The 25531-nt window shown below is 37.4% G+C and overlaps 2 protein-coding genes across 7 annotated transcripts in view; one reads left to right on the plus strand and one right to left on the minus strand.

Annotated features, from left to right (window-relative positions):
* The first annotated feature begins 2568 nt into the window (after positions 1 to 2568).
* p4ha2 (procollagen-proline, 2-oxoglutarate 4-dioxygenase (proline 4-hydroxylase), alpha polypeptide 2) lies at positions 2569 to 22790 on the plus strand. 4 transcript variants are annotated; one of them, XM_082549307.1, is made up of 15 exons: positions 2569 to 2724; positions 8360 to 8459; positions 10236 to 10332; positions 10486 to 10637; positions 11680 to 11817; positions 12048 to 12287; positions 13734 to 13930; positions 14686 to 14862; positions 15258 to 15328; positions 15726 to 15825; positions 17513 to 17566; positions 19150 to 19215; positions 21130 to 21198; positions 21577 to 21673; positions 22267 to 22790. In XM_082549307.1, exons 1-15 carry the CDS (start codon positions 2719 to 2721, stop codon positions 22335 to 22337), a joined length of 1635 nt encoding a protein of 544 aa, XP_082405433.1. In that variant the 5' UTR covers positions 2569 to 2718; the 3' UTR covers positions 22338 to 22790. The 4 variants fall into 4 exon arrangements, 3 of the variants coding, with proteins under 3 accessions (XP_082405433.1, XP_082405432.1, XP_082405431.1); XM_082549306.1 differs by lacking the exons at positions 2569 to 2724; positions 19150 to 19215 and adding exons at positions 2863 to 3295; positions 19029 to 19088; XM_082549305.1 differs by lacking the exon at positions 2569 to 2724 and adding an exon at positions 2864 to 3295.
* A 1231-nt stretch (positions 22791 to 24021) lies between these two features.
* LOC309715398 (sodium- and chloride-dependent GABA transporter 2-like) overlaps positions 24022 to 25531 on the minus strand; it is a 34074-nt gene continuing 32564 nt past the window's right edge. For all 3 annotated transcript variants that reach the window (XM_082548474.1, XM_082548475.1, XM_082548476.1), the window contains one exon: positions 24022 to 25313. In XM_082548474.1, coding sequence (XP_082404600.1) covers positions 25179 to 25313 — 135 coding nt within the window. In that variant the 3' untranslated portion in view covers positions 24022 to 25178. The remainder of the gene's footprint in view (positions 25314 to 25531) is intronic.

The raw sequence follows: 25531 nt of genomic DNA on the forward strand, positions 1-25531 counted from the left end.
CACCAGTGAAGGAACCTTTACATCAACCAAGAAAGAAGCTCCTGTTCCAAGCTCGACTGACGTTTGCATCTACCCATGTGGACAAGCCAAATAAAGTTTTATTATAAGATGAGATAAAGATTGAGCACAGTTGGATGCTCCAACAAGATAATGATCCAAAACACACATCAAAGGTAGTTTTTGAATGGATAGAGCAGGCAAACATTAAGCTTCCAGAATAGCCTTCCCAATGTCTTGATGTCAACCCTATTGAAAACATATGGACCATACTTAACCCTTGTGTGGTGTTCGTATTTTTGTTACTCAGCCAGTGTTCATGGGTCTGGTGGACCCGCTAGAGTTTTGGCTTTCCAAATTAACACTATCAAACAATTTTATGTTAAATTACTCAACAGATGTTTACTTCATCCCAATTACAAGACATATGAACAGCAAACATGGTTAATTTTTTCCCTTTACCTTTGTTAGATCACATTTATGAATTAATGTGCTTCTCGTTTTTCTTTTATATAAAATGTTATAAATAAATCAGTTATAATCAAGTGGAGTGAGTGGAAAGACACAACACATTTACACGTGAAAAAATAATTAATTGTTTGATTTTTCTTTTGAAGAAAAATGAACACGGGTCTCACAGACCCGAACACCATACAAGGGTTAAAAGCTGGATCAGTGCCTGGAAACAAATTCAGATGAACTCTAGCAATTCTGCTAAGGTGAGCAGTCAAATATCCAGCCGGAATTATGCCAGAAGCTTGTTGATGGCTACCAAAAGCACTGAGGTGTAATTTACAAAAGGTCATTTTACCAAATATTAGTTGCCGTGTATGTATATATCTAAGCCAGTATGTATATTTTTAACCCTGAATTATTGTGACAAATGACCTGGATAATCTAGCCATAAAAATGCACTTTACTGCAGTAAAATAAAATTAACAAGACAATCTTACATCTTCCAGTTCATTAACAATAACCAGTCTAATTGTGCTTTTGTAGTTTCATCCACTAACAAACTACTTAACCCCTCCAAAACCATACCCTCTAAATTTCTCATCAATGTTATCAATAACCTAAAGATCAGTAGTGACGCACAAAGAATTTTAGCTTTTCTGGATCTCACTCCTGAATTCAACACTGTTTATCCTGACATTTTAATTCAAAGGCTGCATGGCACAGTTGGTTTAATAGAACAGGTTCTTGATTGGCTTTCATTTTATCTAAAGGGTGGAAATTTTTATGTTTCAAATGGCAATTTACAACTTGAACAACTCAAAATTTAACTAGGGGCTCAAGGGTCTGTCCTTATTCCATTGCTGTTTAACCTTTACATGCTCCTATTTAGTACTGCCATAAAGAATAACAATATGTCCTACCAATCTTATGCAGATGACACACAGTTGTACTTATTTTTTTCCTCTGATGAGCTATCCTCTGTTCACAAACTAATGATTTGCATTGATGACATTAACTACTGAATGCCATATTACTCGGTATCATTCTGCACAGTGATCACAGTTTTGATCATTTTTGATAATTACATCAATACGAGAATTACGAGAATTGCTTTCACTCACTTAAAAAGACATATCCATGGTTAGAAAATTTCTATCTCAAACTGACTCTGAGAAACTGGTCCATGCATTCACATCAAGAAGGTTAGATTATTTTAAGGCAAAATTATCCAAACCATCAACACTTTAGCTGATTCAAAATGCAGCAGCCAAAATCATTACATATATGTGGAAAGTTGAGCACAAACCAAGCATTGAAGGCACTTCATTGGCTCCAAGTGCAATACAGAACCTTTAAAATCATTTTAGTAGTTCATAAGCCCCCCAGGGAATCTCTGACTTGCTCACTGTTTACAGTCCAGTCAGCCCTCAAAGGTCACCAGGTGCAAATCCTTTAGCTGTTCCTAGAATTAGATCTCAGTGTACTGAGGGTGCTTTCACTTACTGGGGTCCTTTTCTTTGGAACAAGCTGCCTGCTGACCTGAGAACAATTGCATATGTGCATTTAAAAACAAACTAAAAAACTTTTTTTTTTTTTTAAATTGAAACAGGCTCAATAAGAGTTTTTTGGTTTTATTGACTTTATTTTGCTCATATATATATATATATATATATATATATATATATATATATATATATATATATATATATATATATATATATCGTTGCCTTTAGCCTTTATTCTAAACCTACACAGGTTTTTATGTTCTTCTGTACTGAGCACACTGAGTTTGCAGGTAATTAAATGGACTACATAAATACAGTTACCATTGCAAAATGTAAAATAAAACGGAGTTGTATATAATATGACATTGACCGCAGCAATTTCCTAATGTTGTAAACCCGCTCAACATTTGGCAATAAAACCCTTTCTGATTCTGATTCTGATTGAAATAAAACAAAAAATCGTAATCATGTAAAGTTAAAAATGCGCATATATGTATATACACGCTCACTATTTTTTTTAATTAAAAAATAAGACTGTGGTCTTACTTTCTAAATAAGAAGAGCCAATTCTCCACCCTACAGCTTAGAAGCCGCAGGAATGTCTCTGCGCATCTATTCAAAGGATTAGGGTGAGCCTTTCGGGAGGTTCTGTACGTGGCAGCGCTTTCCTCCCCTCTCCGTACTTTTCATAACCCCTGGGTGCCAAGTGGATTTGCGTCCACATTCTCAAACGTGACTATCCCGTTTGAAAGCCACGAGAATGAAGGTAAGCTGACATTAAATGCTGTCTCGGATTAGCTATCGCACAAAATGCTGTGTAGCATTACATCACGGCTGAGTCCTTGAGCTCGCATGCCTCCCGAACATGCTGGGATGGTTGTCAATCGTGGGTCCAACAGGCTTCTGTTGTTTTTTTAGTGCACCAGATTGTACAGACTATCAGGTTCCCAAGGTTAAAGAAAACACAACATGTTATTCAGTGAGGTTTGTGTTCATTCCCGGTTACATTATAATGCGAGACACAGCTGAGTAGCAAATGTTCCACAGCGGACAAGGAGAAAGTTTTGAAAGTTTGCGCGAAACTTCGTGACCGAGCATCTCACGCGTGGATGACATTCTGTGTTTTACACACACTCACACACATACTTTGAATCGGAAAGTGTAGCTTTTTTCGGCACAGTGAATTAAAATCTCTACACAGCACGGACTACAGGACATTTACGGGACCAAAAAAAGGGAAGTGTTGGGAATTTCTAGAAACAGCCGTCCCGGGCTGACGTCACTGGGACGGCTCCTCTACTCTGGAGATGGTCTGCACACTCGGTCGCGGGGGAAGAGTGAGTTTTGCTCATCTTTACCTAATTTCTGCTCTCACGCAGACACGTAAGCAGCGTAAGATTGGTCTGATGTTAGCAGTTATCGACACATATTCCAGCCTCGCGGAGTTACATTGTTTCTATTTCATGTACCGCAAACAAATCACCTCTAGCTCTGCACCTGACGATTATTTTGATCGCTATTGGCTTTTAATATGCCAAATAACCATGTAAAACGAATGGGATAGCAGTGGCAGTTAAAGTACTTATACAAAATCCAAAAATATTAGTTTCATCTAATGTTAGAGTAATAAAAAAGATCAATTTACGACACTAAGGAACGTGCAGCTATCAGATATATATGTGTCTTTGAAAATTACGAAAAATTGTTAGTTATCAAAACTTAAATAACTTTAGTTATCCGAATAAATCATGTAAAACCGCTGAATGCTTATTATACTCACATTAGATTCGTAGAAATAGGTCACACAGGGCTGTTATATGTAATTGCAATATAAATTAACTCCCTTTAAAGGGGGTGAATTCACTGTGGCTGCCTACTGTTCACTGGGTTCAAAAGATTAGGTCTTGCATAGCTCCAAAAAAGGGCTTTGTTCTCCCTTAACAAATGGCACAGCGTCACTAAATATACTGGCCTGGTAGCGTGATGCCCTGCAGTGATTTATGCATGGTAGAATGCAAATAATTGTCTCTGGCTGTTATGGGAGTGTGTAAAAATGGAAGGTAACAAATAAATACATCTGCCAGCTGCATAAACCCAGAAGACAGGTGACTCTTACTAAATAAGCTGCAGCCACTGTCCTGATCCAACTGTTTTCAACTAAACTGAATGCTACAACTGTCTTGCTGTCAAGTAGGTAAAATCCCCAAATAAATGCAAAGATAAAATATATTTTGTTTTATTTAATAACTTATTAAATTAGGGTGATTTGGGTTATTATTGAGCTCCAGCAAACTTGCCTTAATATAAACCACAGTAGAAGTCAGTAGTTTTCCATGCTTTTCCTCTGGATAATGTTTCCATGGTCAGCAGAACATGATTGGGATCTTGGATGAGGAATGCTCTCTTTCCATATCAAAGTAGGGGATGTGTCATAAGTAGTATTTCCATTGATTTGCTGACCACACAAAACCACAAAATTGCTCCACTTTGCTGACCTCATCCTGTGACGTTTAGTGGAAGTGAAAGTCAAAGTGCGAGTGGCTATAGATGAAAATGAATGAAGGGGTTGCCCGCTTATACTAAAAGCCCTGAAGAATTGAGCAAATTGTTAGTACTTTGTCAGTAAGGATCTTAAAAAACACAAACCGTAACCAACCTAAGCTGGGTGTTAAAGAGGGAAATCTCTTTTTTTTTTTTCCTGCCCACAGTGTAATTTGAACTGCACAGATTAGCAACGATCACCAGGTTGACTCTGGAATTTTTGTTCATTGCTGGAGGATAGTTCTGTGTCTTAAGACTGATGGCCATTGATTGCCTGGGCACGTTCACCTGTTCTGGGTATGGTACGTGCAGATGCTGTATGCGGTGCACCGTGTAACATGCATGTGACGTGGTTATGTGTCTATGTCTGCGTGTGGCCGTTGAGTTTGATCCTATTTACTGATTACATCAGTCGTTAAAATATCTGTTAAACATCAACTGCTTGCTTTTCTTCTTAGTGCACCAGAGTGGAAAAAATTGGCAAGTACCAGGCCTTTTTTTTCTTCTTCTCTCTTTTCAGATTTTAGTTTTCTGGCATGCAACTTCCATTTTTTTGCTTACATGCAAAGATAGCTGCATTTACTCCCATCTAGGTTTATCAAACACTGGAATTTGGTGTTTGGGGCCAAAAATCTACTCAGAAATGAATTTCTTTTGGGCTCTTCAACTTCTTTCTTCCTCATCCATAATTCTATTTAAACTATTCTGTTATGTTTGGGTGGGCGATGTCACTGTTTTCAACATTGTGGAATATAATTTTCCAGAGGAATTGTACAGATGTCATCATTAAATAAATAACAACACGTGATCTACCTTGCGTGACCCAATTAAATGTGTGACTGATTACAAAATGGTTGGGGTGCTCATTGGACACACTTTCCATCTTGGAGTTATAACAGATTTAGCGTACCAGACTTGAAGTAGCTGTGAGTGGACAAACATTCACAACATTCACACAACAGTCAGAGTGAAAAACAGGGTGCAGAGATTAATAAGTGGCACTTTTTGCCTTTAAAGTGATCCAAACATATGGGCTTTTGGCTAGAATGTCCACCCGTGCTGTCATGGAGCATATGTCCTGCAAACATGAGCCATTCAGATTCAAGGTTAGGCTTCAGGGGAAAAACTAAACAAAATTTGGTAGAAGTATTTTGCAGCAGTGTTGAAATATTGCATCATTCAGACTGCTCCGTCCTCTTTGCACAAGCCCGAGGTCATAAATGCTTAATTTTTTCCCCCTTGTTTGTATTTCTTAGAAATGAAATGTTTATATAAACATATATTAAATGAAAGATATTTTATCTTTGCACATTGATATGTTTAATCTTCTTCCTCTTAAAACTCAAATTTATTTTAGTGTTTTCACCAGTCGGACAGATGTTGCATAGACCAGCCATGCTTGTTGTGTTTAGTTTTTCTCAAGTATGTAAAGTCCCATAGAAGAGTAGAACAAGATGACCACAGAAGTTGAACGTTTTACTCTAAGTGCAAACATTTGCTCCTAATAGGAACCCCTGCCCCACTGCAGACCTTGCATCCTGATGTCTTTGCCAGAGACTGTGTTGCTTTGGTTCCTTATCTCACTTACAGAGCCACTCCTCCATGTAAAGCAGGAAAGTCTGAACAAACTCAACCTCAGTATGAACTGGCAGAGATACTTTTAGGCTATTATCATTGAGTTCAGGCCAGTTTTGCAAATGCTCAACATTAAAACTGATGCTCCTTAATGCAATGGCAAAATGTTGAAGATCTGCCTGCTTTCTCCTACCTACCTCGGTCTGAGATGCATGCACACAACTTTGGCCTGTGTACAAAGTGCAGCTGTGCATACCTGCACTCTCGGGACCTCTCTGGACATCCTAGCCTGTCCTCTCCCCCTCATTTTACTTTCTAGAAAAACCCGACACCACTCGAGTAGTAAGTGTACCAGTCTTCTTTTTCAGGAATGTTGCCACCTGCAGAAACAGGCCAGACTCTGTTTGAGCTGAGCAATGATACTGGCTGTAAATTACAAGGCGAGAGAAGCAATTGTTTACTTTTTAGTTTGAGACTTTGGGGATGATTATCTAGCCAGTGTTTAAGCCAACTCAAAATGCTTAAACGTAACACACAAGAAGCTGAATTTATACTGCAAGGAATATATTTATTAATATATATAGTCTTAGTAATGCACACAAAGTTGCATTAAAGAATGTCTTAGCCTTCTTTCTGAGTTCAGCATAAAGGTTTTCAGCCAATATACATCTGTCAGCTCAGCATAAGGCTTGTGCTTTTTGTCAGTCGTGTCACTCAAATGCAAATATATTTATTCTGCATACAATGCAAATTTAGTCACATTCTTTGTGAACTGATTTAAAGCTCTCATACATTCAGGAAGAGACAGTGAAAGTTTTTTTTTTTTTCTGTGTTTCAAAAACGTGTAACTTTTTCTTTTAATCCCAAAATGAACAGTGCGGCTAAATGTGTGCTGCTTCGTCTCTCCTGAATCTTGGTCCAGTCATATCATTTTTTTGATCATTTGGCTACAAAGTTACACCCTCTGTGGTACATTCCAGTGTAATAGCTGTAATTGTAAATGTTAAAAGAGAAGATGAGGAAAAATAGTTCTTTCCTATACACGTTAAGGAGATTTCACAGCCTTTCTTCAGTCGCGCCTGCTGTAGATTAGCATCGGCATGTCTGTGTCAGATGTTTACCCCATCAGAAGAATCAGGATGTCACATATGAGCCACATTCCACCTGTGTTTGCGTCACACCATCACTGGCAGACAGATATGGTGCTTACACACTGACATTTATTTCCTGTAAATTTGTTATACTTGTTCCTTTTGGACATCATGTTGCTTTCTTATTGTCACTGTAGAAAATCACTGAATTTGCCCAGAAGGTGTCAGTCAAATAGTTTCTCTTTCCAGGAGGTTATTAAGCTATTTCTTTACTCAAATTTATTCAAACATCAATGTGTCTGTGCTTGCAGTTAGAATTATAGATGTGTACGTTTTAAACATACTGTAGTAAACAGTCATCAGTGCCAAGTGATGTTTTAAAAACAGAAGGAAAGGAGAAAGTAGCACACAGTTGCTTTTTACAGTCTTGGACTGATGTTACTTCTACTTTTTCTGCTCAGCCCTGTAGCTGGCTCCGATACTTAATCCTCATAACACTACTAATGCATTGTGGCAAAGTCTGCCATTAATAAACACTGAGGTTTTGTGCCTTATTGTGTTTTATTTAGTGTGTCAAATGCATCTAATTGCATGGAAATGTAGGTTATATTTTTAAAAGCAAGGCACGTAAGTAAGTAAATAGGTACATAAGATTATCTTCAGTGCACGAGCTCATTTCCAAAATAAATTTTCTGGTTGTCATGTTGAATTGTAGAGCAGGAGACTGAAAATGAACTTATGCCGACCTGGCGCGACCCTGATGGAAAGAGAAATGAGAAAATTACACACATAAACATATTAAAAATATACTGTTCAGTTACAGCTGTGTCCCCTATTTTTCCCTTCTCAGTGAGAACTGGGAACAATAGACCATGACTCATTTGTAGGAAACGTGCTGGAAACTTTTGAGAATTGTTTGGCGATCTGCAAATTTAGTCTGGAAACACAGAGTCAGACTTGGTGTAACACAAACTGAAAGTTTGAAACTTTTTATATATGATACGCTTACAAATTGTGTTAAACGGCTTTAAGGAGGAATACTTCAAAAAAGACACTTTATTCATAGAGATTTATAGAAAACGGTGGATAAAAAAATCGTTTTATATGCTTTATAATGTTCAGCATAACTAGTTTATTTTGCGTGCCACTGTGACATGATGTGATTATGGTTTGTTTTTTTTTATGTAATTGCAGGTTACTGAACAAGGCAGAATGAGCAAAGTCCTGCTTTTTGTCTCCTCGGTCCTGCTGTGTTGCTGCCGGACCACACGGGCAGAGATCTTTACATCCATTGGTAGGTTTACTGGTTGTCAGGGCAGCTAGTCCACTTATCACAGTGTCGCTGCCTCCTTCACATACTGAAGTGTCCTTGGGCCTGACTCTTAAAAATGAGTCAGGCCGATCGGTGTCCTGTGTGTGAGAGAGAGAGAGAGAGAGAGAGACTGGTAGAATTTGACAGACATTGCTGCTAACCTGTATTGCCTCCTTTTTGTCCTATTATAAGTCAATGGGTAATAAAATTGTGGGGAAAATCCCATCTTTTGGAAGGCATCAAAATAAAATGAATATGTTCTATAAAAGGTCAAGAGAACAAATAGAAAATAAAATATTAGTATCTGTTCCAACAATTATCCTCAAGCAGATTTGCAAACTTTGTCAGTTCTTTAAACATTTAGTGTTAGAATCCAGAAACTCTAGAAAGCATTGGTGAGTGAGCCTTTAATCTGTCATCAGGTGTTTGGAATTACTTGGGACTCATTTACAGGACTTGCATGAATAGTCAATCATTCATTCAATTGATTAATCAAACCAAGCCCACGGGTCAAGAGCTCAGTGCTACTCTGGATTTAAAAAAAAAAAACAATCTTGATTGATGCCTTACTAATTACCTGTGTTGTTTTTAATCAAATCGGCCACGTTTGACCACAATAATAGGATGCTGAATTGCTCAAGAATGTACATCTGTGCTTTTCACTTTGTATTAAATGGAGGATGTGGCCAGAAGAGGACTAATAATAACTTTATAGAGAAATAGTTGTGGTACATAGATTCCTCTTTCTTTCTTTCAAATCAGTGCTCAGATATTTAACATGATTTCCGTAGAAATTAATCTCTTGAACCACTTTAAAAGGGAAAAAAAGCTTTTCTTACACAATGCCCTTGATTTGTGCAATCACAGAGACATTGCTGGCATACAGAAAATGCTTTTTGTATACAATATGTGTCACATCGCTCAACTGGTTAGTTCTTATTGCTTGGAAAGGTATACTGATGTGCTGTTCTGTTGATTTAATGCACTTAGGTGGTCAGATATGCTGTTTGCATGCAAAAACAATGCAGACTTGTCATCCTCTGTCTTTTAAAACTTCTGTTAAGCTAAGCAATCCAATGAGGATGTTTACTAAGCACACTACACCCCATCTATCTCTTCCAAGGCTCATGGGTGGGTGCTTAACTGTAATTTTGCTGAGTAATTCTATAGTATTAAAGCCCCGCAGTTTTTGGCTGAAGAGTTATTTTCAGCCTAAGTCTGAGGGGAGTGGTGGGGAGAAAGTGTTACCAGAAATAGACTCATTTTTTTCTTTGGCTTTTAAAGCAAAATACAACAGAAAAACATTTCTATAGCTTTTTGGGTTTTTTTTTTTTTTACTGACTCCTCAAACCAAAGTACCTGACAACACGTATTCACATATTTCCACGCACACTAATACAGCTTTTTATAATACAGTCTAACCAATGTGCCTGTCTTACAGCTAATATTTATTTACCCATTAACCTAATATCCCTGTGTTCATTGTGGGAGCAAACAAGAGTGCCCAGAGGAAAATCCCACATGGAGAACATGCTGAACAAACAGAAAGGTCTCTCGACCGTCTGATCAGCAGGCTAAGCGCTGCACCGACATGTCATCAAGTATCGCTTGATGGAGTTTTAATGTGAAATGAGTCATTTTGTCTCAGAAACACTAAACCTGCAAATTGCTTGAAATTGTAATAATAAACAAGCTGATGTTGACTTTATCCTCAGTGAAACGTCTAATTTACCTTCATATCTGTGTGTGTGCCTACAGGCCAAATGACAGACCTGATCTACACAGAAAAGGAGCTGGTTCAGTCTCTGAGGGAGTACATCAAAGCAGAGGAGTCCAAGCTGGCCGCTGTAAAAAGGTACATTCTGAACTCTCAGATATCACCCCATATTAGTCTGTTTATGTGTTACTTTTCCTTTAATCCGTTCTCACATTTATAGGGTAAGTTGATATGAAGTGTATTGTCTCTCTATAAAATGTGTAGTAGAATCACCCTGTATCCGTTTCTTAGCTGGGCCAATAAACTTGATGCCCTGACCCGAGTGTCCACCGCTGACCCAGAAGGCTACCTGGCTCACCCAGTGAATGCCTATAAACTGATGAAGAGACTCAACACTGAGTGGTCTGAACTGGAGAGCCTGGTACTTCAGAATCCCGCTGATGGTAAGGATATATCTCCAAAGCAGTATTTTACTAAAGGAGCACTCGTGAAGTGCCCTGATTTGAACTCTGCTTGGAAAAATTAGGATGTTTTCTGTGTGGTCTGTGAGATCTTGCAGATCATCACGTGCATGCTACAATCAGACAAAGGGGAAATGTTTTTTAAATAGTGCCTACCTCTGTGTCTAGAGCAGTTCATTTGCCACTTTACTTATTGCATGTTGCAAAACATAGAGAAATACCTCAGTGTATGTTTTCTTGGCCAAATCTGTATGTTACCCTTTATTAATCCCAAATCAATAGCATTCTTTTAATGGCTTTTAAAGCAAAACCCACCAGGAAAAACTTTTCTAGTTTTTTGTAATTTTACTGACTAATCAAACCACTCTACCTGGCAACCCGTATTCACCTATTCTATGTATTGTCACCATGACACAATATATACAGTAATATATATCTCTCAGCATAACCAAAAGGCAAGCAGCACAGAGCAAATATAAGCTCCAGAATGGATGTGAGGAGAATGAATGCAGCTTTTGCTGGGGAGTGGAAATGTTTACTGTGCTGCTTTGTCCACATGCTGTGATCAAGAACAGAGCTTGTCATGTTTTAGCTGCAGCTGTTCTTCATATCTGCATATTTTGGCAATGAAGAGTGTGTGTGTCTTTGTCTCTGTGCACTTGGACCTGAAAGTGTGTACGTGTTTAGACACAGGACCATATCTGTGTAAGGCAGATAAACTTAGCATATGTGTACAGAATTCTGTAACTGTGTATTGCACGGTTGTGATGCTATTGTGTAGTACAGTCTGTGAAGAAACGCAAACACACAGAGACTGACTAAAAAGGCGAAGACACATTCCAGCTACACCTTTAGAGCTGGTACATCTAGATCAATATGATGTTGCTGTTCTGCATGTGTAAGTAAACGATTAAGTACCAACAAGTTAAAAATGACCCAAATTTGAATTATATGTGAGTGTTGTGAGTGTCATGTGATACATGCAAATGAGATGTACAGAAAGACATTCTCACTTTCTGTCCAGGGTTCGTCTCCAACATGTCCGTACACAGACAATATTTCCCAGACGAGGAAGATGAGACGGGTGCAGCCAAGGCGTTGATGCGCCTGCAGGACACGTACCAACTGGATTCTGAAGCCTTCTCCAAAGGAAAGCTGCCAGGTAAGCAAGAAGTGTGTGTGTTGAATATAAAAAAGCATGAAAATATCACAAAGGGCAGAGTAACTTAAGCATGTCATGGAAAAGTAATTAATATTAAGTTAATAAATAACTTAATAATTATTATGTTATTTATTAATAACTTAATAAATGGTGCACATTTAAAAAAAAAAGTGGTATGTCTTAAGTACATTTTGTTCAGTCATTTAGTCTTACTGAGTGGTTTCCATCAGGTGTGCACTCGAATGCTGTACTGACCGTGGATGACTGCTTCGACATGGGAAAGACGGCTTACAACGATGCAGACTATTACCATGCCGTGCTGTGGCTGCAGCAGGCCTTGAAACAGCTGGACGATGGCGAGGAAGCTGTGGTTTCCAAGGCAGACATTTTGGACTACCTCAGCTACTCTGTTTACCAAATGGGTGACCTCCCTCGAGCCATTGAACTGACGCGACGGCTTGTAGCTATTGGTAAGACACAACATAGGAAAATGAAGCGTTCTTCCTGCACACCAACGCTCATTACACACACACACACACACACACACACACACACACACACACACTCTATTTCCAGCCTGAGTCGGACAGAGATGTAGTCTTCCTTGTAAATATAAAAACTGGATGAATGGAGTTCATGGGACACATGTTTAGATCAAATGTTTTATGTAAATATGTTTAAAGATTTAAGTCTTTTTCATTTGTTTCTAATTACACCTTCTTCTACAACTCAATTTCTCTACTGTGCTGTAATTAATAGTTTGCTTTCTTCTGGTTTCACTAGTTACTACAGTTCACTCTCCTCTCTGACTGTTGTGGTGCTCTGTGCTCACCACAGTAGCTGGGAGTTGTCCATTCGAGAAAAAAAAAGTGGCCTGTGGGTTTAAACTGTTATTTTAGCCTCTGTATCACAGGCTCTGACAGCTATAGGTCACAGGCTACAGCTGCATTTTTAAGTTGTGGTATACTTGTTTACTTGTCAAGTGAAATGAATCGAGCTGTTGTAGAGGTGAAACGGTATGCCATCAAGTGCGGCAAAAATATCCTACAAATAGCACCTCATACAGAAATACTCCAGTATGTGACTCGCCCGTAAAAGTGGGACGCAAATGTACAGCATGAAAACACATTTCTCGGACATTTTCCAGCACATACCTGGCTATTTATATACAAGACAGCACATCTGAAATGGAGGAGAGAAACATGATATTCTCACTGTCTCATAACCTGCAGTAATATTAATTCTATCAGGAGATCCTGAGGTTGTAGTCATTCTGGAAATTTCCTAACTAAATGTGTAATGCTGTAAGCGCACATGCTTACAGTCCTGTGTAAAACTACACCCAGCAAACTGCAAACACATTAACACCCTAGAAGAACCACAACAAAATCAACATGTAGGATAAACAATAACTAAAATACACTTAAAGTTTCTTTGTTTCTGTAAATGAGCTGACTTTGCTGCTAAATTAATTAGGCTTCAATGAAGAGGCACTACCTGCAAATTCCACAAGAGGGTGCACTTTTTCCATTATTTAACTCAGTTACTTTAGTAACTCAACAACAAATAACAAGAAGAAGACACAAAGGAGAAGTTTTTTGATAATAGTAGGTTTTCTTAGTGTTGTATTCACTAAGAAAATCTTCAAGATTAAAAAAATTTGAAGTTAAAAATACTCATAATTGTTCTGTTGCTGGCAAATGAGTAAATGCAGTTATATCACAAAGTCTTAACAAAATAAAATAGAAAACAGCCAGATTTCAGGGTTATTTATTTGTTTGTTTGTTTGTTTTCAGTGTCTACCTACTATGACTACTGTTTGAAATGTGTTATTAGCACACACGGGATACGGCTCCAAAGTGTTTCATATCATCACGTTCTTCTACCTCTGCTAATCACTTTTGTTGTATTGACAGATCCCAGCCACCAGAGGGCAGGAGGAAACCTCCGTTATTTTGAGCAGCTACTGATGAAGCAGCTCCGTGAGATGAACCAAGACTACCAGCCTCCATCTGAGGAGCCCATTCAGCTGGGAACCTACAGTAGACCCAAAGACCATCTCCCTGAGAGAGAGTCCTATGAGGCTCTGTGCAGAGGAGAGGGGATCCAAATGGCGAGTCATCCTGCAGACTCTATTTTGAGTCGCTATTTTGTGAAACCAAATCCTAAATTGAATATTTATGTGTTTTCATTGATTTTTATGGACATTCATTGTTAGGCTGTTTTTCTGATGCTATGTAAAATCAGCACTAGCCAAGCCAAAAACGTCAGCCCTGATTTAAGATGTATTTAATCCTGAAAAGCAATACATAAGAAACTAATTTTGACTCTGTTGCAGATTTTTCTATGTGCAAACTATAACCAAACTATAAAGGAGGATTAAAGTATAATTGTCCAAACATGGTGATTATTTGTGCACAATAAGAGCACAGAAACTTTTATAGACAACAACTGGAAACCTATTGCATAATTAGATGTGTTTATTGTCAGCAGGCTGAACCAAAAGAAACTGGATTCCATTAGTGTTTTTACTAGTGTATGATTTAGTAACCCTTTTGGTACCTAAGCTACAACTCTTGCTTTAAACAACAAAATTAGGCCGCTCTCTGTATAAACAAACAGGAACACAGGAAAAACCACACGCACGGAGTACAGAGTCATTTACAACAGAGATAGTTCTGTAGTCTATTTAAGTTTAGACGCTTAAAATGATGAAGAGGTCAGTCAACCCTGCTACCAAGCTCAGATACCTGTGCTACTATGAGGCTGCATTATAAATGCATGGCACTGCACGTTGTTTCCATTAAAGTTAGTTATAAAATTGAAAAGAATGGCAAAATTAAAAATTTTCTTTGTTATTTTTACTAGACTGAAGCGAGGAGGAGCCGTTTGTTTTGTCGCTACCATGACGGGAAAAGAAACCCTCGTCTTCTGCTGAAGCCTGTTAAAGAAGAGGACGAGTGGGACAGCCCCCACATTGTGCGCTACCTGGATTCGTTGTCAGATGAGGAGGTTGAGAAGATCAAAGAACTGGCAAAACCCAGGGTAAGACAAGAAGCATTTAATAAAATGGAAACAGAATATTTTCTTGCTGACCACCATTAAAATATTTAATTACTTTAAAGGTTAATGAGACTAATGCACAGGAGGAAAGCTTTTGAACATTACCTTCTTACAGCTGCTGATCGAGTGCACGTTCTTTGTGTTTAAAAACTCATTCAGGCTAAGCTGTACAGAGCAGAACGTGGACTTTAAAAAAAAAAAACAACTTTTATTGCTCGGCATATATAAATAAGAAATAGTTGTAAAGTATTTAAGATTAACAGTTAAGAGGGGATGAGAAGAGTGGTACCACAACGTAGAACTGGAATGGTTGGATTAACTCTTCTGTTTAATGTTTTATTTCTTTCTGTTCTTATGTTTTATTTATTTTTTTCAAGCTTGCAAGAGCCACTGTCCGTGATCCCAAAACAGGTGTCCTGACCACAGCCAACTACAGAGTCTCGAAAAGGTAACGCATCCAGGAAAAAAGGATCCTTTGGTTTTGTTTTGTTGTTTTTAGTTTCTTTAGTTATGACGGATTCCAGGAATACAGTAGCTTGTATCCTCCTGAGGCTGGATTTGGGTCTCTTGCTGGTCTTGAACCAGCGATACTGCATGTGTCAAGTGAATGATGCTGATGGTCCAAACATATTTTAATAGGACAAAATCTTAATAGCTTCACTAAATGGACTGGTTCTTATATAGTGCTTTTCTACTCTACTCGTGTACTCAGAGTACTTTATACAACAAGGTCAGAATAAAACTGTATCATCATTTGTTGTATATCCTGTCTTGTTTCTCTAAATTGCGAATTGTTTTTAAGTGTGTGTGTGTGGGCCACATTTAATACTTGTTTGTTTATTCAGTGCGTGGTTAGAAGGAGAGGAGGACCCCGTCATTGACAGAGTCAATCAGAGAATAGAAGACATCACCGGTCTCACAGTAGAAACTGCAGAGTTATTGCAGGTAATGGAGTTTATTTCACACATTTGATATTTAGCCTAACCTGTGTAACTAGTGAGTGTTGACTCAGTAAGTCAAAAATCCTACTCAGACACTTAAAAATACTGTTTTTACCCTTTAACTTCAATAGATGAATGATTGGTGCATTCACTTGACAGAATATGTTTTTGTTTTGTTTATTTATTTATTTTTTAAATTACAGCATTTCTCTTAACCAGATTTCAATAACCCAAAGTAGAGTTAATGATATATGAATAGCCTCTAAATAATTAAGTCTTCACTTCAGATGTGCCTGTGCACCATCACTTCTTTGGATCCATTTTTCCAGCTGAAACCGAGATTATCGAAACTACAAAGAAATAGTCCAACGGGAGACTTCGGTTATGTCTTTTATTTCTAACATCTCTGTCTCTTTGAGAGCTAGTTTTTACATTCACTCCAATTCTACACACACAGGAGCATTTAGTTTCTGCGAGCCTTAAAGTGACTGCATGTAATATGTGGATGGGCGCGATTAGTTGTCCCCATGTGCAGAAAATTAATCACAGATGAATAATATGAAGTAATTTTATAATGAAATGTCACTTTCTTTCAAGAGGAACAGGTAAGCATGCCTATCCAGTTCAGATGTTCTTATCTCATCATATAGTTTTTCATATCAGTGTGCAGTCCCATATGAAATCAGAGATAACTGTACTCCTAAAGGTTCCACTAAGACTGGTGACTTTGCCAAATCGAGGCATTAACCCCAGATAATCACTTACAGCTTTGACCATGTTTACATTGTACATCTGCTTTATCTCACAGCAGCCTGTGGGCTCACTCTATGGGGTTCCTTTTGAGTTGCTCATACATTTTACATATACTTACTGTACTTTATTTTAAACTTGTAAATTAAATACTAACTCTTAAATAATGGAAGAAAAAATAATGATGCTGTTACTTTTACGTGATTTGATCTGGTTTATTTAAGAGTGTCTTTAGACGATTAGACGAATCCAAACCATCGCTATTCCATAAGTTGGATATTTTCTGTTTTCATAGTTTCTAAGGGAGGTATAGCAATTCTGATTGAAGTGCCAAATTCACTAGAGGACAGTGGTCAGAGCTTACTCATGAAACCATCAAACGGATACTGAAAACATGCAACAGCTTCACACACAAGACGTGTACTTTTAAAAGTAAAATTCATATTTATACAAGCTATAAATATGTTCTATATGAATTAATAATAACCTTTACATGGCTTTAAATACAAACAAACAAACAATAATAAAAACCCCTCTGGCACATAATGTGAATATAACCAAACAAATGAATCAAGTAAAAAATAAAGACAACCTTTGACAAGGTTGCATGAATAAAAGTTTCTTACTCACTAAAAGTATTGTAAAGGAGTTTGCAATGTTAAAAGATGAAATATAAATAATTGATAAATATTTTCAAAAGTCTGTTAGAAATAATGATGCAGAATTAGCTGGGATAATTTCCCTTTATCAATTAATTATTTTTGCCATTACTGAGATTTGTGGCTTCTTGATTTGTAGTCTTATGTAGTGTAGCTTAGTTGTTTTGCACAAGTTCAATGATACACAGAGCAACAGCATGAGTTAATAATTCAGTTTTCAGTGGACAGGAGAGTTTATTTATCACCTCTATCTAAGGGTCATTTTTGTCATTGGCTGACCAGGTTGCAAACTATGGCGTGGGAGGACAGTATGAGCCACATTTTGACTTCTCCAGGGTAAGTTCACTTTTTATGTGAAAGTTTGTGTGCACTGTGGATGTGAAAACTGCTGTGGTTTGTCTTGGCATGCTTCCCACATTCCAAAGCTTAACTTAAATATGTCTTACTTGTGAACAGAATTACTTGTGTTGCAGAATGACTAATACATGTGTGTATATATGTGTGTATACTAGGGGTGCAACGATACACAAAATTCACGGTTCGGTTCGGTTTGATACTTTGGTGTCACGGTTCAATATTTTTTCGAAACAAAAAAATTTTCATGCTTTTTTAATTTGTCATTTATTTAAAATTATAAATATATATTTTAACTCAAACCTACAGTTTTTTTTATTTAATGTTGCTGAAACAACAAAGGCATAAAATAATAAATCTATCTGATCGAGAAATCCCTCATCTTTGGAAAAGAGAGTTTATTACAGAGAAATGGCTCTTTCCAAAATAAAAGCTATACTATACGCTTCTTCTGGGCTATATTCTCAGCAGCATATTAAACATATCAGGTCCCCATAAGGAGAATCATGTGCTAACGGCTGTCTAAATGACTCGGGTAAAGTTTGTAGCATGCGTGCTAGTTGGGTTTTGTCTGCTTCCTCTTGTCTTTGCACTAGGATGATGTCAGAGTAAATGTGCAGTCATATTCATTGTGTTCCCACTAGTGCTGTCAGCGTTAATCTGAAATGACGTTAACGCCACCACATGGCAAATCTCCGTTAAAGAGCTACCATGGATCGCCCCGTGCGTGGGGCTGGACAGCATCAACACATTAACAAGCAAACTGCGCTAACGCAGTAGTTCCCACCCATGTAATTGAGCATTGAGTGGCACATCCGACATACTGTTTTACTTTAGTCCATGACGCGCTTACCTTCAAGGTCATACTTCACATGAAGACCAAAATAGTTCCAAAGGCCACATCTGAATGAGGGTGGGGGAGGTTAAATTTGCCATGTTGCAACGAGCTTAGCTTCTGTCTTGCTAACTTGCGCTGCGCTCAGTGGATCTGCGCTCGGCAGTGCAGCCTAGGCGAAGTAGTCGAACGCAAATCCACTAAGCGCTCAACACAGACAGCATCATCAGAAGAAAAGTTGATAAAATAAATTTTGTATTGTTCAATACATATGCGTACCGAACCGAAAGCACTGTATCGAACGGTTCAATATCGATACGAGTATAGTTGCACCCCTACCATATGCATATATACCTTTTTATTTTTCCAATTATGTAGTTGAGGGTAATAATGCGCTAAATAATAAGAGTGATTCTCTTCTATTCACTTGAAGACATAATGCAATAAATATATAAAAAGGTGTCTTTAACTCAAATTAACGCAAAAAACATAAACGTCTGACAAATAACAGATAAATAATACATTTTATTTGAATGTAGTTTGTGCCCTTAATGGCAGGCTCTAATTTTGAGTCTATTTGGTGATCGGTTAAATAAACATCTGTTGCAGCGTCCTTTTGACAGCAACCTCCACGTCGATGGAAATAGACTTGCTACCTTTCTAAACTACGTAAGTAATGTGCGTGCAGTTTGTTATTATGTATCTTCACTCTTAAATTTTATCTTTATAGAAAGATGAGCCAGATGCTTTCAAAAGATTAGGCACTGGAAATCGTGTGGCGACTTATTTAAACTACGTAAGTATACGTATCTGTTCACTGCTGATTGAAGGCAGTGGTGGCCGTCTCCTGGCATCCACTCTCCATCGTTTCATTCCGGCTTCATGGGCATAAGCAAAAGCTCTGGCTCAATGTTGGACTTGGATTGATTGACTTTCATAGATTAATTCACCTGCAGTGTGTTGTCATCATTTTTAAGTTCACAATCAAGAATTAGTGCAAAAGGTTGTAACATTTCTTTGGCAATAATACTGAATAATATCAATACATAGCAAAATTATGTTTACCTGTCAATCAGTTCTGGTACATATTGTAGAGAGTTTTGTTATCCGTGCGCCATTAACAGGCCGACAAAGAACCTTGTTTTGTTTTTTTGTTTTTTCTTTTGCCTTTGCTAACACTGAGCTGTCTATGAGACAAGATTTTAATTTTGAATGATGTAGAGCATGTAGTGTATGGATTGCTGCACCCCACCTCCGTTCACGGTTTAAATTCATACATCATACATGTACATGGGGTGGGCGATATAAACGATATACGATAGAAACGATATAAATTTGGCCAACGGTAGAGGTTTTGACTATACCGCTCTATCGCGATAGCGCACGTTGATGATGTCATCAAGCTGCGCCTGTTTTGGTCGAAAGCATCGCAACGGCTACAACCATTATCATCTGCAAATTATGCCGACAGTCATAGCAAAGAGATGAAGCACTTTTGAAATATGGGGAAAGCCAAAAACTGTGCTTCCTCCACTTCCGTAACATTGATTCATTAATGTTGAATTCTCTCGCAGCTGCTCTATTCCCATGTTGTCGCAGTATATTAATAACTAACCTTGTACTGTGGATGAATAATCTCAGTTGTTCTCCTGATTGAAGTTTGGCCCGTGTATAGCATCCTGCTATGCGATTGCATTTGTCCCTAACCACCAGAATCCCTCACATTAACTTTTATCGAGTGGAAAAAAAGTTGATGTTCATCCTCCAGCTTCACTGTGCTAATATTATGCTAACATAGCTGTGTCGCTAGCAATCACGTAGCACAACATTATATACCAGGTAGTCCAACTTCAGTAACCCTGCAAATGCCACTGCTGTTTAGTTTCCTGTCTTCATTTATGTTGGAAGTGGTAGCAGATCTGTACGTTTGAATTAGTTTCAAAAATCTCTCAGCCAGAACATGGTGTCATGTTTAGGTTGAAACTAGCGAGCTAACTTCCTGTTAACTTCTAACTCCGTTAAATTTAATAACTTCTGTTTTCATGGATGCCTGGATGTTAAACTTACTTGTTACACCTGGTAAAGCAGCATCGCTGATGATTTTATTAAAGATGAAAGAATTTAGACCATTTTTAACTCTCAGTGTTCGTTTGACTTTGGGACCTGAAGCGGATGGAGTTTTGGACCCAGATTACTCCGAAGCTCCTCACTACGGCAGCCGTAATGCTCTGACAATCCATCAAGCAGTGCAGCTTACCAAAGTTGTACTAAAACATTTTTTAACAGATTTCTCCTAGCCCAAATCGGTTCGAGGTCAGTAAGCACAACCAGAATTCATACATAAGGAACACTCTCAATTTTTGAGAAAATTAAAGGATTTTAAGTGTGCCTTATAGTGTGGAAAATACGTTATACAGAAGAAAAGAATATATCGCGATATATATCGTTACTGCACATGCTTCAAATTATATCGCGATATGAATTTTAGGCCATATCGCCCAGCCCTAATCTATACCGTAAATTGGTAACAATTGGTAAACAAGTTTAAGGATGAAAGAAAACTAACAGCATTGAGGGAAGAACTTCACAACATGAACAATCACACTTTTTATTTTTTACGTAACTTATTGAGACATGGCGTAGTATGGAATAGCGTCTTACGAGAAGCCAGTGACCACTAGTGATTATAAATGATCTTGTCTTTTTTCAGATGAGTGATGTTGAGGCAGGAGGTGCCACAGTCTTCCCTGACTTTGGAGCAGTAATCTGGCCAAGAAAGGTGATGATATTTTTATGTTTCTTTGATTGTGAGCGAGCTTGTGTGAAGACTGGCATTATTATTCCCTTTGTATTGCCTTTTTATTTTATACTACTGCTATCCTCAGGCTATTAGCGTTTACTTTATAGTTAAACAGTTTTTTAACAAAATCAGAAATAGTCACAATCTCACAAAGACAGCTGAACAAACACAAAAAAAAAAAAGATTTTATAATTTTTTTTTTTTAAAGCTAATTCAAGTCCAGAATTATTTTGGTGCCCTTGACTTTTTACCCTACCATGAGCAGTAAGCCATTTTTACTCAAAGTACTTTTAAACCTCCTATTTACTGGACACTCAACTTTATCGTCATATTTGCTTTCTAATTATTTTTCCACAGGGAACATCAGTGTTCTGGTATAATTTGTTCAGGAGCGGTGAGGGAGACTATAGGACCAGACATGCAGCCTGTCCTGTCCTAGTAGGAAGCAAATGGGGTAAGCTGTAGTTCAGATTTATAAAGCCACATTTGTGATTCATCAAATAGGTTTGGAAACGGCCATGTTCTCATTATACATAAAGACAAGAAAACAGAAAACAGGAGGTCAATGACAATTACAGCTGCACAATAAATAAAATATTTGATATCTAATATTTAATCCAGTTGGTCCTGGTGTGTTCTTTGGTTTGTACAGAATTTTTAAGTGCTCTACTCTGCAACCACTATCACTTCAAGTATGTGAATTAACAGGTTCACAATTCAAGATGTTATTGCAAAACATGAGGCAGCATTAGAGAGGAAATTAAACTAATAATGATAAAACAGCACTATAATAAGCAAAACTAATTCCCTAATACAATGTAAAAATAACATTTTATCATTTCTAGCTTTTCCATTTGTACAAGTATAAATATTGAATTAATTATAAATAAGAGAAGAATCCAGCAGGCTTAAATGTGGTTTACGTTAGGTACTTGAGATGTGCAAGCTTATTTACAAAAAAGTATGATTTAAAATGTCAAAAGCTATTAGACAGCATGTTCAAGCTGCTTTACTTGGTTAATTTTATTTGTCTTGTCTTTTTATCAGTCTCAAATAAGTGGATTCATGAGCGAGGTCAAGAGTTCAGAAGACCCTGTGGCCTGACAGAAGTGGACTGAAACTGACTCTACTCCTACACAGCACCCATGCTATCTTGCATAGATAGAGCGCTTTAGGTTGAAGTTGTAAAATGTTGCTTTTTTTGTTTCTTTCTTTGTTTTGTTTTTTTGTGTGTGTGCTTTGTGTGTTTGTTTGTTTGTTCTATACATGGATTGCATTTTGTGAACTGACTCACCCGCTCACTTGCTGGTCAGTCAAGTCTGTGTGTCCACTGCTCTGTTCATCATCCAGTCCCAGAAGATGATTTTTACAAGTCTGAGTGGGAGGTTTGAGATTTTTTTGGTTTTGTTCGTATTTGTTGTTTGTTTTTGTTTTTTTAAACTGAAAAATAACTCAGAACTTTGTTGTGCATGGTCATGCCACCCACACATCATTAAATGGGCAATTTAAATTAAGAATGAGAAACTGTGTCCTGAAATGGAATTAACAAATAAACACTGAAAAAACACAAAGCTGTATTTTATGTACGATTTTTTTTTTGGGTGGTTTTTCCAGTATATGTACTTCACATATATATTTTATAGTGTTTAAATTAAGAATTGCTTTAAAACCTGCATAGGTTGGCCGTGATTCTTGCCGGCCTCAGGACCGTGGCCACCTAGTGCACACGGCCACCAGGTGTTACTGTGGATGATCAGGTCATCCAAGAAGGCAGGATATGCAGCATGTGGAGGCCATGATGCGTTTCAAAATCGTGATCTATAAGATTTGTACGTTGGGCACCTCTAGCCCCAGTCCATCTCTTTCATTCACCAGGCTCACCAGAGAAGTGGTTTCAGGGATAACTGGACCACTCGAGATCTCCAGAAGAGCACAGTCCTACGAACAGCAAAGATACAGTGCAGGACCCTCAACTTCCCAGGCCTTGGGTAGAGAACCTGAGCTTAAAGGGTAATGACTGCCTACAGGGATGAGTCGGGAATTTATATATAGAAATAGATAAAGTATTGAACACATCACCAGTTTTCTAAGTAAATGTATATTTCAAAAGGTGCTTTTGACATGGAATTCTCACTAGATTCTCACCAGATGTCAGTAATAATCCATCTAATCCACGCATTAGAAAGCAATCCTGCCACTAAGTGTAAATCATTATCACCTGGTTCAGTCCAACTGATGGGCTATGAAAATTACCAATGTTTCACACACACGAAGCATCTAATGATGGGTTAAACCAGTGAGTTCTCTCAAGACCTTGGCACCCTCATGGTAGCAAAACATACTGATGGTGTTGGTTATTGGTTAATTTCTCAGCTACTGAAGGTTCCAGTGAGCACTGTTGGGGCCATAATCCTGGAAGTGAAAAGAACATCAGTTCACCAAACACACCCAAGGAAACTCTCAGTTGGTTTCAGAGAAGGAATTAAAGCTGGTGGAAGCTGGCCAGTCACCTGAATCCACAGAACAGTCAGGATTTAGAATAGAATAGAGTAGCCCTTTATTGTCATTTTATATGTACAACAAAATTATGGGTGGTCCACGCCCACTGTGCAGGAGTGGGAAAAAGTATAAATAGTTTGTGTGAAAGATAATTTCGTGTCAATAGCACCTTTAGAAATATATTTACTTTGAAAACTGGTGACGTGTCCAACACTTATTTTACCAACAGACACACACTTTGTAATTATTTATATATATATATATATATATATATATATATATAAAAATTATAGTTTGGTTCACTAAGTGGAAAATATTTATTTTCTCTTCAAATACATTTTAATTAAATAATTTAATAATCTGCTTTACTGCACAAAAAAATATATAGGGTTAATTTTTTTATTCAAGAAATTGCGAAACAGAAATAGCCACTCCTCATTTCTTCATATTTTGCTTCCTATTCTTTATATTGCTGCCGTAACACAACAATTTCCATTGTCAGATCAATACAGTTACCTACCCTACAAGGAGCAAAATATTCTTGTAGAATTTTTAAGTGGTCTTCAGCCTTTCTGTAGATTTTGGCTGCTTTTTACACTTTTCATATCGTATCTAAGCTAAAATAATAATATACAGAAAATTTCTTCAGCTTTAGTCTGTCCCTTTGGTCAAAATTATCAACACAACACCACAAGAAGAATGTGTTTTTTGAGACTGGGACGTCATTATTGCAAATCACATTCTGAATTTAATACAAAACCCTCCATGTTATGGAAAAAATGAAGAAGCAAACACTTTTAAATATTTGAAACTGAAATGAAATGAACAAAGTGACTACCGTAAGCAAAACAAACAATACCGATACAAAATAATAAAAAATAATAATTGAATTAATAGTAACAATTGTCTGGACAGATTTGGTAAACGGTCTAGATACAGTTACAAGAATTAACAGATGAGTTCAAAACTACGCCTGAGTTTACAGATGGGTACTACATGAGTACTTTAGTCATGGAATAATGTAGTACTGACTACAGAGTTGCCTTCTCATGGATCAGAATGCCAGCATTTTGATCCCATCACTACATGGGATTTATTTATTCATATGAAATGGTAACGCAGCTTAAAATTATATGAGTGTGTGTGTGTGTGTGTGTGTGTGTGTGTGTGTGTGTGTGCAGTTCTATTATTCAGCTCGCTTAAGACAAACTATATAAACAGTATATAAGCTTGTTCTAATATATTTTGATAATATAGGTTTATTGCTATTGAAGATATTAAAGCTTAAAGATGAAATATAATTAGATAAAGGTAAACTAAGGTAAGGTACAAATGTGAAAGCTGTAGGTAAAAATTTCAGGGCATGTTTGTTCTTTTCAAAGCACTCTTTAAGTTTCATTAGATGGATAAAAGCTCAGAAGAGCAGAGAGTAATTTACAATGTCCGTTATGTTATTGTGTTCATTGAGTGTTTTCCCCATTGCATGATAAAGGAGCGAGGTCTGTGTGGTCTGCTGTACCATCTCGTCCCAAAGCAAGATGGAGGTTTTGATCAAACAGCGGTTCGTCTACAGGCTGGCAGAGCTCTAAGAAACGCTGAGGAAAGAAAGGATAAATTGTAGATTGTAATTGTTTTGAGGATTTAAAAAAAGCCATCTTTAAATAGATTTTTGATTAACATTTTTGGAAGATATGAGGCGCAATTAAATACAAACTTGAAACTTTACAACCAATGAAAGAATTGCATTCAGTTTTCCTGTAAAAGAACAATTCAGTATTACAATATTATAATTTGACATTTCATGAAGATGTAA

This window comes from Aulonocara stuartgranti (genome assembly GCF_965226115.1).
Source record: "Aulonocara stuartgranti genome assembly, chromosome: 10".
Lineage (NCBI taxonomy): Eukaryota > Metazoa > Chordata > Actinopteri > Cichliformes > Cichlidae > Aulonocara > Aulonocara stuartgranti.